We start from the raw sequence: 13,601 nt of genomic DNA, 5'->3' as shown, positions 1-13,601 counted from the left end.
TAGCCTACCTATAAATCTGTAGTAATCAACTTGATGTGCTGTGTTTTTCTTGAAGATTTCTCACCAGTCATCAGAATTGGCTTTCTTAATTCAGAATGATTTGTAACCAAGATCATTCTACAATAAATACCCTGGAATTAGAATCTTTACAAACATAACCTACCTGTATAGGCGACTATAGCACTGGGCAATAAATATCTGACACATAGAATGCAATGCATCACATATATCCCTGCAGTGCATCACATATATCCTTGCAGTGACATATAAACTTTTAGTAAAAAGGTGGCATATCTCATCAGTCACTCAGGACTCAGGAGGTACCTTGGGACAGAAAATCATGGGTCAGCAAAGAGATGGAGTACACAGCCAGAAAGGGGATGGAGTACATTGAGCATAAATAAAAGAAAAACTGGCACTCAGAGCTCGATGCATGCGGGCAAAGCCCTGCGTGATTATTACAATGTAACGTTTCGGGGGCGGGCTCCTTCGTCAGACAGACCAGTCTGTCTGTCTGACGAAGTGGCCCGCCCCTGAAACGTTACATTGTAATAAACACGCAGAGCTTTGCCCGCATGCATCGAGCTCTGAGTGCCAGTTTTTCTTTTATTACGCTGACTACAATTGGGGTTGCCGATCCCTTCTGACTGTGCACCGGGCCAACTTATGCTGGAGAGGCCAGGGTGTGCTGGTGGGTTCTGGAATTTGGACATTGAGCATAAAGCCATAAGGCAGGAAGGTGATGGGAACTTTGAGGTAGAAAAGAGGTTAGTAAGGAAATGGGGAAAAAACCATAGTCAATATATGGACATAGTATACACTGGGCCATAAGCCATGATTTATAGGGTATATTGGGGCAGAAAACCATAGGGTCTATTGGACTTGGAGAAGAAAGTTCTACTTAAGTTTATGAGTTGGGGGAGTTTTAGTTTTGCTTACAACCTAGTACTAAACTGGATCAATGAACTCGCAGCACTTTGCAGCAACCTCAGTGTAACCTGCAGCTTTTAAGCAAGAATGAAATCTGCTCCTTATTTACAGTCCTTAAACCCATTCCAACCAATCCCCAAGCAGAAGAGGAGTTAACAGGCAAACAAAACAGCTATGGATGAATGAATTCCAGTCCTGGTTTTACCTGCCTATATGACCCCCCCTCCCCAGCCCAACCCAGTAGCTCAGCAATAACAGCTTTAGCTTGTAGCTCAGTTGGATAAAGTCCCCTGGTCCCCCAGCCTGCATCCAGTGATGCTGTTCTGGGTTGGAATGCAGGAGGCTGGAGCCCAGGATTTAATTAGACCGTGTGTGTTACTGCCCCTTCCCAGACTGTTACTGTGCTTGCTGCTCTCTCTGCCTGTCATGAGTCTTCTGTGAAGCATCTGGGATTGTTGTACAGAGTGTGTATCTGCTGTGCCTTCCCCTCAATCTCGTCTGGGTGCCACATTCCTCTCCTAGTTACATACCAGGATGGATCCTCTTGACACAGAGTTGTGCTATGACCCAGACCCCAGCATTGTGCAACCGTCCTGCAACGGGCAGACACCCCCTGGGCACAAGCCACCAAAACTGCAAATGGACCATGAACAGATGAAGATCAGTGAGAGCGGCCAGTTCAGTGATGAGGTGGAAAACAGAGGTGAGTGACTTTCAGCAACTTACAAACTGTGCTGCTCAGAATAGGGAACCCCCCAAAACAGGAAAATATTGGCCTGTTAGGAAGAAGTTCATACCACTATTTCTAAAGGTCTTGGAAATTTTGTGAGTTGCTCTTCATCTGTAGTAAATGTGGGAGCCTCCTTTGTGATAATTTAAGGGGGCTCAATGCAAATACTATACATAAGACCTGTAATTTATAATCCAACCTACAGCTCCTGTCCAAACACAGTCTTGCTTTACTATATGCACTATCCCACATTAAAAGGCTCTGACCAACATGACATTGCTCTACTATGCATACTATTCCTATAGCTTCTTCCCTGATATCATCTTACATTAATATACACAGCTTTAGTCCATCCTCCTTACGTCACCTTGCCTTACTATACACACTTTCCAACAGTTACAGGCCCTTCCCCTGACACATCTTGCCTTAGTATATAGGCTGTCTCACGGTTTCAATTGCCTCCCTTGCTACTGTACTTTACACACATTCCTCATATATGGCCCCTTCCCTTCATACCATGTCTACTTACTAAAAACACTATTCCAATTCTTCAGCCCAGACTCCTGATGTTATCTTGCCTTACTATACACACCTCCTATAGTTTCAGCTCCTTCCCCTATACCATATTCCCTTACTATATACACTATCTCAGAGTTAGAAAAAAAGGATAACTGCTGCTCAGAGAGTGCGTTTAAAAAATGGGGCCCAGGATCAATGTTTGCACCCCTGAAAGACATATGTAAGTAAATGAGGACTCCCTTAATTGAAGGACACATCATAGGCTGGAAGTTGTGTTACCATTATGTACAAGAAAATGAGATTGCACAGAGATTTCCTGAAAGACACATTAAACTCCCCCCAGGCTCAGTACAATGTGATCTTTCAATGGAAATGAGATATTGACGACACTTAGATGAAAGAATTGGGGGTTTAAATCAATCTTATTACTGATGGTAATTGCATGAGGAGACAAGGGATCCCAGAAGAGTTGTTCCTTGGGGTAAAATACTTTCCAAGTGATTAATTGCACTGCAAGCAATTAACTGGGGATTTTCCTCTAGGTTTAATGAATCAGTATTGACACAGTCCCAGAACAGAACCCAGAATTTTCAGCTTCATCACTTTGGATTTGATTGCAAGCTTTGTGGAACAGCAACCAATAATATGCTTGTGTTCATTGTGCAAATAAGCAGGTTTTGACTTGTTTTATCCTGTGATTTTTGCTATAAACTGACTGCAAAGTGCCTGGCTGAGCTTTTGACTGGCACTAAGTGATCACAGTTTGGACAAAGCCCTTCTGTTGGCTGTAGACCTTGGACACCAGCATGAAGGCTGCACAGATACTTCAAGAGCAGGATGAATAATTGAAATGGAAGTGTAGGAACAGCAGAGCATAAAAGCAAAGCTTTAAATGGCACAAACAAAAGGGAAGCAGGTTCAGTCGTATCCCATGGAAGGTCCGAGCTCCTCCATTCATTTACTTTACATGAATATGTACCCAGGGTGGGAGGCAGAGAAGGAGGGAGAGAGAAATAAGCAGACACCAACATCCTCATTACACACAGCAAGATTGCATACAACATACATAGGACCAAGAGACAGATAGAGAGATAGATAGAGAGAGAGAGAGAGAGAGAGAGAGAGAGAGAGAGAGAGATTAACAGATAAAAAAAAGTAGATGGCAATAAGAATGGCGATGACTGATAATATATAAAGAAATTAATTAATGATAGGTATAAATAAATAGATTATAGAGAGAGAAAAATAGATCATAAACAGATTGACATAAGAAATTACAATATAGATATATGATATATAGATGATGAAAGATTTAGATGATTGATGATAGAGATCTCAATAGGTAGGTAGATAGCAGAAATCAAAAAGACCATAAGAAGACTAAATATTTAGTTGTATCTATTTGTCTTTCTGATATGATCTGATACTATTAATAGACAGAAAGGTAGAGCTGGGTGATGGCAACAAAGAACTAAAGCCGCACTATGAATTATATTGGTATATTAAATAGAATTGGGACATGTGCGGGTTATTAGAGTAACAGTCACAGTCTGGTCTGCCAATAGCACACATAAGGCATATACACAGAATAAATACAGGCTGATATATTTATGTCTAACAGGAAGTAAGATTTTTCCCTGATTAAAAAATTATTCTCCCAACTCCCTTATATATACATGCTGCTACTAACCAATAACGAAAAAATTAAATTCTTTACATACAATTCCTTATCCATGTCAAGGATTTTTTTTGACAATTTCATTAGCCCAAGGAAGATAGTGATAATGATTTCCTGATTTTGTACATTTATCTTACCACCCCCACATTATTTAGGATTTTTGTTTGTAGCAATGCAGATGGACGATACAATCCCCAACCAGGAAATAATGTACAATGAACAGACAACAAAGGAAAGATCCTTTTTAAAACCGCTTTACTAATCCTTTCCTTTTTATAAGTAATCGGTAAGGCTGCGTGCTGGGAGCACTTTCTCTAAAATAAGCAATTAAGGGGCATAGTCATACACTTCTGGTACATTATCAATATATATTCTTTCCTGCTAATTGGGTCTTGTGTATAGCTCACTTTTTGCTTAAAATAGTTATTTACAGAGAGATTCAGATGCACTCACGGCCCAGGGATTACGAGGGGCTTTACACTGGATTACAATGAGAGAACAAAGGGGAATTAAAACCATATCACCCCCTTTATCAAATAGCAGGACAGCAGGATTCCGGTGCAAGGCTGGATAACTTATTGAATCTGACAATCCTTGCATGGCTACTTCCTCATTTAAGAGGTGCACATAGAGGTGACGTCCTTCCAACCCACAACTGTGGGTGACCTGAGTGTAGCAGTGTACATAATGTGTGAGTAAAGAGATCTCAGTGTGCCCACAGTTATATTCTTCATGGGAAAGGGCTCTAAATTTGATATTTATGGGATGGTATAGGGACATAGGGATTGTAACTGTGGGACAGTGTTTATAATAGGGAGGGATGGTGTTAAGGAAAATGGTTTTATATGTAGGATGTGTGTATAGTGAGGTCAGATGATGTCAAGGGAAAATAAACAAAAAAATCCCAAATATTATATTATGATCTGGGCCCGACCATCATTGATTTGTCAGTTCTATGGCTCCTGGACTGTCTGCATCTGATACATACGTTTGATATCAGAGAAACACAGGAATAGAAAGTGGCAGACATACTGTGGGCACAGATGCAGAGAGGCAGTGGAAACAAAGATTCTGTTTTGGGCTTCCTTCTGTTCTTTAAAAATAAGGTGGTGATATATATTTATCCTTTATTGGCTCAGGGTGTGTGTGTGTTATTGGTAGGAAATGTTCTGTATAGTATTCACTGCAACAGGGCAGTCTGTGATATAGCCACATCTATACAGGCCATTAGAACAGGACGGTTAAGTGTTTAAAGAGATACTGACACCAAAAATTAAACTCTTTTTTACATCTATCATAATATTGCCTTTGAAAGCTACTTATAACTTTGCCATAAAGTATTTGCACAGTGCTTTTACATTACCTGTCTGATGCCCCATGTTCCTGTATGAGGGGCTGACATATTTGTGCAGTAGGATTCAGTTAGCATTGGAAACTTTAACTGACAGGCTGAGATGGGACAGTCAGGTTGGCAAAACAGTCAGGTTTAGGAACAATTAACAATTACTTACAAAAACAAACCTCTCAGCAAAAAAACAATCAACATGACCTATAGGTAACTTTTAATATACTTACTAATATATTTTCATATTTTATATTTTTAAGTGTCATTATCACTTTAAGGTGTTGCTTTAGTATTATAAGGACTCTTGAAAATTCATTGCAAAGTAAATGATATGTTATTAATTACATGTCTCTTTTCCTGGAAATAATGGTTATTTTACCTTTATCTACCTCTGTATAATTCAACCTGCAGCCTTGTGCCTTTATATGTTCATAGAACCCTCTGTGACTACAAATATTCTTATAATTTACAGTACGGGGTACATTTACACTTATAATACATAAATGATACTTATAGTTCCCTGTATAACTCAGCCTGCAGCCTTGTACCTTTATATGGTCACAGAACCCCTCAATGACTTGTAATTTCCTTACAGAAGGGGATACATAATCATGAGTGAGTTATACAGTTTCCTGTGACCTCACCTCTGATGAAGTGCCAGAAAGAGGCATGAAACGCGTCAGGTGATCCAACATAGAGTAGGAGTACATCTGTAATAGATGCCTGTTTGTTGTTTTAACTATACAAAATAAAGCCGGACAATAATTTAATCCTATGTGTGTGGATTGGTTCTCTCACCCACTAAAACCCTCTACATATGAGTTATACAGTTCCCTATATAACTAATAATTAATATAAAATGGAGGGCACTTAAACACAATTGCATTTTAAAGAAAAGAGAAGCAAAGGGTGCAATAGGATAAACCATTAAATGTATCCCATTTAGGGAAAAACCAGTTGATTTAACACAGATAGCCACAGGGTCGGACTGGCCCGGTGGGACATCGGGAAAAATCCCGCTGGGTCCCGACCCTGACGGGCCCCTGCTGGGCCATACCCCCTCTCCCGACATTCAGTTTTAAAAAAAAAAATATTTCGCCAGTGCGCAGCGTCGTCTGCGCTTGCACACCGATCGACGTCGTTCCTGCATGCGCACTGAGCGTCGCCTTCGCTTCACAGTAGGGTGGCCGGGGGCTCATAGGGGGCCAGATGGGGGCCCTGGACAGCAGTCCCAGTGGGCCCTGGGCCCCCCAGTCTGACCCGGATAGCCATCAGCCTGCAAACTCGTACCTTTATATGTCATAGAACTCCTCAGTGGCTTCTAATATCCTTATAATTTACATTATGGGGTTACTTGATACGGTTGCCACCTGCCGGTTTTGACCCGGACAACCTGATTTTCAGAAGGGCTGCCGGGGACAAAGTACCTGCTCAGTTTTCCAAATTAAGAAAACTGGGCAGAATTCTCCTAGATTGACGTGGGATTGACTAATCACCGATCACCATCACATAACCCCGCCCTGTGATGTCGTGAGGTCTACCCTACAATAGCACTGCTCTGCCCCCTGATGTCACCATCCCGCCCCCCTGCCTGGACTTTGCTGTCCCAAAAGGTGGCAACCCTAGGACATGATCAAGTAAAATACATGAGTGTGCTCTTTTTATGGAACACTGACTGCTACTGGCTTCACCAGATTTTGGCTAATGTTACAGGCACTTGTACACTGAGGAGCATATTTATTAACAACACCGGTGATGTTTCCAATAGCAACAATCAGATCTATTTGTTTTTTAATTTCTACATGACTGTTCGAATCGATTTGGTTGCTTTGGGCAACATTACCAATGATGCTTGTCTCCACTGGGAATAACTACACCCCTAAAGATCTGTAGCATGACCTGTTCATTATAAACAATGTGCATCCCTACAGTTGTTTTTGAGCTAAAACTCCCCTGACACTCAAAAGTAGAAGTAGTAATAGTAGTAGTCCAGTAAATGCGATTCGAAGCAACTTACCAATATATATATATTGATTATAAATACATTTTAAAACATTTATTTATCAAATTAATTGCACAGCTGCCCCTGATCACATGTACCATTGAGCAGTGTAACTGTAGTCAGCGTTCCTCCAACCAAGACTGTTTCCCACAATACTTTGCATCTTCTGTTATTCGCACACTATTGAAGAAGGTGAATACCTGACGTGTTCAAGGCCTTGTGAGAATTAGAGTCTTGGCTGGAGGAAAGACTCATACAAGACTCAAACTAATACATTGTTTCAATGGAAGCTGTTTCTTGTGAAACACTAAGGAAGTAATGCTGAACTGAGCCAGAACTTAACTGATGTTGGTAACAATGGTTCCTTTTTTTGTTTGCTACTGTTACCTTTAGGTTTGCTTGAAAGCAGCACCAGACTCAAACCCCATGAAGCGCAGAGCTATCGGAAAAAGGCCTTGTGGGTCTCCTGGCTTTCCATTGCTGTCACGTTGATTCTGGCAATAGCGGCTTTCAGTGAGTATCCAGTTCTTATCTGCACTTCATTGTATCTGTCACCATTGGCCTGAATGTTGCTATACTATAACTCCAAGGTATCATCCAACAGAAGTTAAAGGATGCTGGGAGTTTTAGCCCTGAAAAAATGGAATGCAACTGTCTTGCCAACGCCTACTTCACATTACAATGTTTTCCACTCTTTGAGTCTCTGCCTTACTTTCTCTCTTTGGTTACTACTTACTTTCTATTGCAGTAATAGAAGAACAATTGCCATCAGTGTAGTAGAAAATGCAATGTATAGTCATCAGTGTAACAATGTAAACTGAAATAGACATTACTGGAAATTAACAGCACCCAGACCAAAGACGTTTCTTGCTGTGTATACTTCTGGCTGCCCATTATGCTAGTGAAATTAATAGGGTTTTTATAATAGAGTTTGGTTACCTTTATCAGTGTCTATAAGGATATATATTTAAAGGAACAGTCACATAAAAAATGAAAGTGTTTTAAGTAATAAAAATATAATGCAGTGTTGCGCTGCACTGGTAAAACTGATCTATTTGCTTCAGAAACACTACTATTGTTTATATGAATAAGCTTCTGTGTAGCAACGGGGTCAGCCATTCAAAGTTGCACAGCAGATAGCAGATCAGCTCTGTAGAAAATAATGGTGTGTTATCTGTTATCCACTATTATATCCTGTGCCATGTAGCCTTTTTTGAGAGACGGAGGGGAGAGGACAGCAAAGGAGGGGAGAGTGACAGGAGGGAGGCGAGTGCGGTGGAGGGGTGGGTGACATGAGGGAGGGGAGAGCGATGGAGGGGTGGGTGACAGAGGGAAGGAGGGGGAGTTAGACTGAGGGGTGCGAAAACTGACTAGGGGTAGACAGAAGACAGTTTTAGAGGTAGCTACCCAGTGACCTGCCAATCATTGCACCCTAGGCAGCTGCTTCTTCTGCCTAACCCAGAACCTATATTCACTATGTTGTGTGCTTTATAGTTATATCAGTGGTCTCCCTTAATCGCTGCAGAATTCTCTGGTATCATTGACAATTCCCACTGTAAGTAAATATCCTTGTTGTAACTCAGTAACACAAAGCCACATGCTGAATATTCAAGTTTCATGGTCTGCATCAGTCAATAGCGACTGTGTCACTCCATGTTAAATATGCATGTATCATATAGGCATCTGTCAATAGAAAGGTTTTATGTATATTAAAATGCCAGAAATACTGTTTAGATACTTGCTTTAATTATTTGAAGCTGACTGCTGTTGGGGTCATATGGCACTTTGAATATTAATTTTTTTATACTCTGCCTATTGTGCCATTAGGCTGTAATTGGGAGAACAAACCAATGACTGGCATAGTGGATAGGGGCAGCTAAACAGAAGGGAAACAAACATTACAAGAGTAGAGTAAAGAATACAAGAAGAAAAGAAAGTTATTTGAGGAAACCAGACGTGGAAGGCAGAAGGAGATAGCAAAAACAAAAGCATCAGAAACAAAACAAGAAAACATGTTATAGCATGATTTACAGAAATAATAAAATAAGTAAAACTGTACGTATTCTGGATTCCAGGTACAAATAACTTTTTCTAATCATAAATATGTTTATGGCCAGGTATTTTGGCACACTAGGCAAGGGCTTCAATCACCCACCCGGTATTGCATTACCATTTCCCACCTTACCATTCATATTGCCCCTGAACCTGTGCCAGCAGCCATCGTGTTGCCCCATGTACCTGTGAATGGCAGTCAATCCCTCAGATTGCTCTCAAACCACCAATCTGTACCTGTGCCAGCATAAACCAAAACATCCATCATATTGTTACCCCCATTCTGTACCTATACCAGCGGCAGCCCCTAAAATCCATCATATTGCCCCAAACATCTGTGTACCTGTGCCAGCAAGCCACCATATTGCCCCATGTACCTGAGCCAGCAGCAGCCAATCCCTCATATTGCCCCCAATCTGTACCTGTGCCAGCAGCAGCCAAAAAGCCACAATATTGCCCCAAATATGTACTTGTGCCAGCAGGAGTCAAAAATACATCATATTGCCCCCAAATATGTACATGTGCCAGCAGCAGCCAAAAATCTATCATATTGCCATAATCATTTGTTTACCTGTGCAAGCAGCAGCCAAGATATTGCCCACAAATATGTACCTGTGCCAGCAGCTGCCAAGAGGGAGGTGGGAAGAGCTTCTGCCCACAGTACAAATCACGGGTAAGAGGGGGTTGGAACAGGTGGTTTATAAAATTGAAAAACTATTAAAGGCCAAGCAAACCAAGGTTTAAAAAAAAAAATTTCAACGTAAAAGTGCCCCCTCCCCATGATTGTACCCTAGGCGGGCGCCAACTCTACCTTCCCCTAGTTCTAGCCCTGTTTATGGCTGGTACAACTGCATCTGATTACTGAAGTCCTCAGTGATTCCCCTTTCATTCATTTGCAGTACTAACCATATCATGCCTCTTATTTCCCTATAGAACTACAGCTTCCACGACCCTCTGCACTCACATGCTAACAGTTCATCAGAAGGCAGGGAGCTGCAGACTGAATTTCTCTAGATAAGGAAACCACCCCATCAAATTGGCACTTGTTTAGCAGATAATCCTGTTCTTCCAGTACAAGAAATCAGATTTCTGCTATTATGCCTTGTTCATGTAATTACCCTCCTGTGTTGAAAAGTAAATAGTAATGAATTAAAACAGGAACAGGGGATGTGCTTAATGTCACTCAGCTAGTGAGATAACGGTGAGCAGCACAATCTGCAGTCTAGTCTCAGCAGAAAATTCCATGTCAGATCCCCAGAGGGATACGCTGGATCTGTCTGTCTATTCTCTGCAAGTGCTGCATACATTACAAGCAGCAGTGAACCAAAGGGAAAAAGCCTTCCACTCAACTGCAAAGAACCACATACTCTACATGACTTTGGTATAGTCAGCTGCAGGCCTGTAGCCCTCCTGCTGGTATTCCACAGCTGTTACTGGGAGAGAGTTGTAGCTAAAGAACAGCAGCAGGGTCGCAGCTTATAAATCCTTAAAAATGCCAATTTACTTAGAATGCTTCCATTTGGAGCACACTTTAAAGGTGAACTTTTTCAACTGCTAGCGATATCAAATTTGGAGACCGCTGAGCAAAACGTTCAATAATTACAAAAACATAAAAATAATGATATATTATAACAAGACTTACAACTCATTTTCCATTAAAAAGAGCTCAGGTTAGTCACATTTAAAGGTTTTCCCCTCATGATAATGAAGCCAGAGGCAGGTTGATCCTGGAGCTGTCCTACTGATGCTCAGCCTGACTAGGGCAATGTATGGAAATAGGAAACATTTCTTTATTGGAAATGAATTTTGCTCTGGGAACGGTGGGCTAAGGCATGAAGGAACAGGCTTTACCAGGAGATAGTGCTGAATTAATCACACAGGTTTCTGTTCCTCTCGGAAATGAGATTACTTGGGTGCAACAAATTAATTCCCTCGCTGACTTTACTGTGATTTCATTTCATAATGCACAGAAATTCAAGAGATAGGCTGGCTTAGTGCTTTAATGATACATGATCCAATGTATGAAGGAGGAGAATAATTAATGTACATTGTGTCCCATCGCTGATTGTCACGTTCCTCTGCCTCTATTATTCCATTTCTTATTCCCAGTTTTCTTCAGTCGGCTAATTACCCCTTGCTGTCCCTGCTTATCCCACCATGCTGATCTCTGTTACTCAGTTTGCTAATTGCCCCATGCTGTCCCTGCCTGTCTCTCCATGCTTATGTCTGTTACTATATAGGGTGGAAATGGCATTTCATTTACTTTGTGCTTATTCTATTAAAAAATGTAACCCTATTCTATGACACATCCTTATGTATCCACCCTCCTACCCTTTGCTATGGTCATTACTGTGGCCAGTAGCTGGCCTTGTCCTTACTGAGACAGAATTCAAATGGGGCGAGCACACACTGCCCTATTTCCCCATACTTTCCGCCCAGAGAATGACCAGCTCTGAAAATAGCTGGCTGGAATATCTGCTCTGTTACTACTGATACAAGCTGTCCTTCCCAGCAGATCTGTACAAATTACCCTATGACATAGGCCCTATGTGATCTGATATTTGCTCAATATACCTAATAAAATGATAGTCCATCCCTGGAAAGCATATTGCCAGATTTTTTTAAAACAGATAAATAAATCCAATAATACAATTTCACCTAATGAAAGAAAAAGTCAACATATTTCCAACATGCTTTCATGAAATTGTTTTGGCAATTTTAAAGTTATTTGTAAGTTTGTAAGTTATTTCTGTATCCCTGGTTCTGTCGCTTGAAACAATGTAGCAGAAGGCTACTGATCAACAGAACAGGAGGAGAACTGACTTCTGCTACATTGTTTTAGGAGACTCTTCTGGCTCTTTAAATGGCAGCTAGACTGATGGTTAATATCCCCTAACATTTTGTAACTGTCCAGCCCCTATTATTCCCTTGATTTAGAGCAATAATGGAGCGTAACCTGGGCTGGATAAGAGCCACAGTACTGTTACTGTGGAATGAATTTAGCAAATGAGACTATAATAAATGAGCTTGGTCAATGACAGCTTTAAATGCCTGCGGATTCTAAACAGAAAATGCTGCCTAAAGTCGAAATATTCCTTGTAAAGGTGGAGATAAACATTTCCCCTTTATTCTGGCTTTCATTACTATATGCTGTTCCTTGCCTTTGCCTAGTTTTATCTACAGTAGAACCCCCATTTTACATCTCCTGATTTTAAGTTTTCCCTCATTTTACATTGTTGTTTTGAGGTCCCATCTATATATTATGCATAATACATTTCCCTGATTTTACACAATTTTTTTCTGGTCCCCTGAAAAAGGTAAAATGGGGTTCTGCTGTTATATCGTACAATTTATTTTAAGCTTTCTATTTTCTTTTTTCTCATCAAGTTGAAATAATTTCTAATTGAAAGCAATTCATAACTGGGGCAAAGCTTACATTTTTGGGGAGAGCAGGCCTGGATTTGTGGAAAGGCCACCAAGGCCCAGGCCTAGGGCGGCAGGATTTTAAGGGGTGGCATACTGACTAACCACACCCACATTGGTTCAATAACACTAGGGATGTGCAGGAGATACAATTGTTTTTTTAATTTCCCTTGCACCAATCCCCATTGTTCCGATTTGGATGATGACAATTTGCATGAATAAAGAGGGGACGGGGCGACGAATGGCAGTGGGCCTTGGGGCGCCCACTATATAAATCCAGCCCTGGGGGAGAGTCTCTGCATTTGGAACAATATGGACATTGAGGTCAGTTTATTAACCAGCTTACAGCAGATGTGGTGTGGTGCATATTGCAAGAGAGGAGAATGAAACAAAATGGGTCAGAACTGACAGATAGGGAACAGGTGAATAAATTAGGGATGTATTGTAACAGAGAAACATTACTTGGGTGGGTCAGAACCGTCAGATAGGGAATAAGTGAATAAATCAGGGATGTGTTGAAACACTACTTAAAGGAATAGTAACAACAAAAAATTAAACTGTTTTAAAGGAATGACAATATAATGCACTGTTGCTCTACACTGGTAAAACTGGTGTGTTTGCTTTAGAACACATAACTATAGTTTATATAAACAAGCAAAACAAGTCACTTTTGACGTGCATAGGCACACGTCCTTTTTGACGCGCATACAAGCACTTAATCGACAATGCGTCTAGCCAGGTTGCCTAGGGCACCTGGCCGGCCTTGCCTGGTGCTGGTCTGCTCAGAAACTGATGTTAGTAAGCAAAGAGGAACTGTGGCCAGGTTTTAGCATAATGTGGTGTGGCTAGGGATGATCAGGGTCATTTCTTGGTAGTGGCTGTAGCTTGTTGTAGATGCTGCAATTGGTATGTAAGTGTGAAC

At 41.0% G+C, this 13,601-nt stretch overlaps 1 protein-coding gene across 1 annotated transcript in view; it reads left to right on the top strand.

Annotated features, from left to right (window-relative positions):
- The first annotated feature begins 674 nt into the window (after window positions 1-674).
- The window catches only part of tmem163.S (transmembrane protein 163 S homeolog), a 48,873-nt gene continuing 35,946 nt past the window's right edge, over window positions 675-13,601 (top strand). Inside the window, exons 1-2 of the mRNA XM_018238700.2 lie at window positions 675-1,633; window positions 7,598-7,717. Coding sequence (XP_018094189.1) covers window positions 1,465-1,633; window positions 7,598-7,717 — 289 coding nt within the window. The 5' untranslated portion in view covers window positions 675-1,464. The remainder of the gene's footprint in view (window positions 1,634-7,597; window positions 7,718-13,601) is intronic.

This window comes from Xenopus laevis, chromosome 9_10S, assembly GCF_017654675.1.
Source record: "Xenopus laevis strain J_2021 chromosome 9_10S, Xenopus_laevis_v10.1, whole genome shotgun sequence".
In the NCBI taxonomy this organism is placed as follows: domain Eukaryota; kingdom Metazoa; phylum Chordata; class Amphibia; order Anura; family Pipidae; genus Xenopus; species Xenopus laevis.
This window is presented reverse-complemented; position numbering and strand designations above follow the sequence as displayed.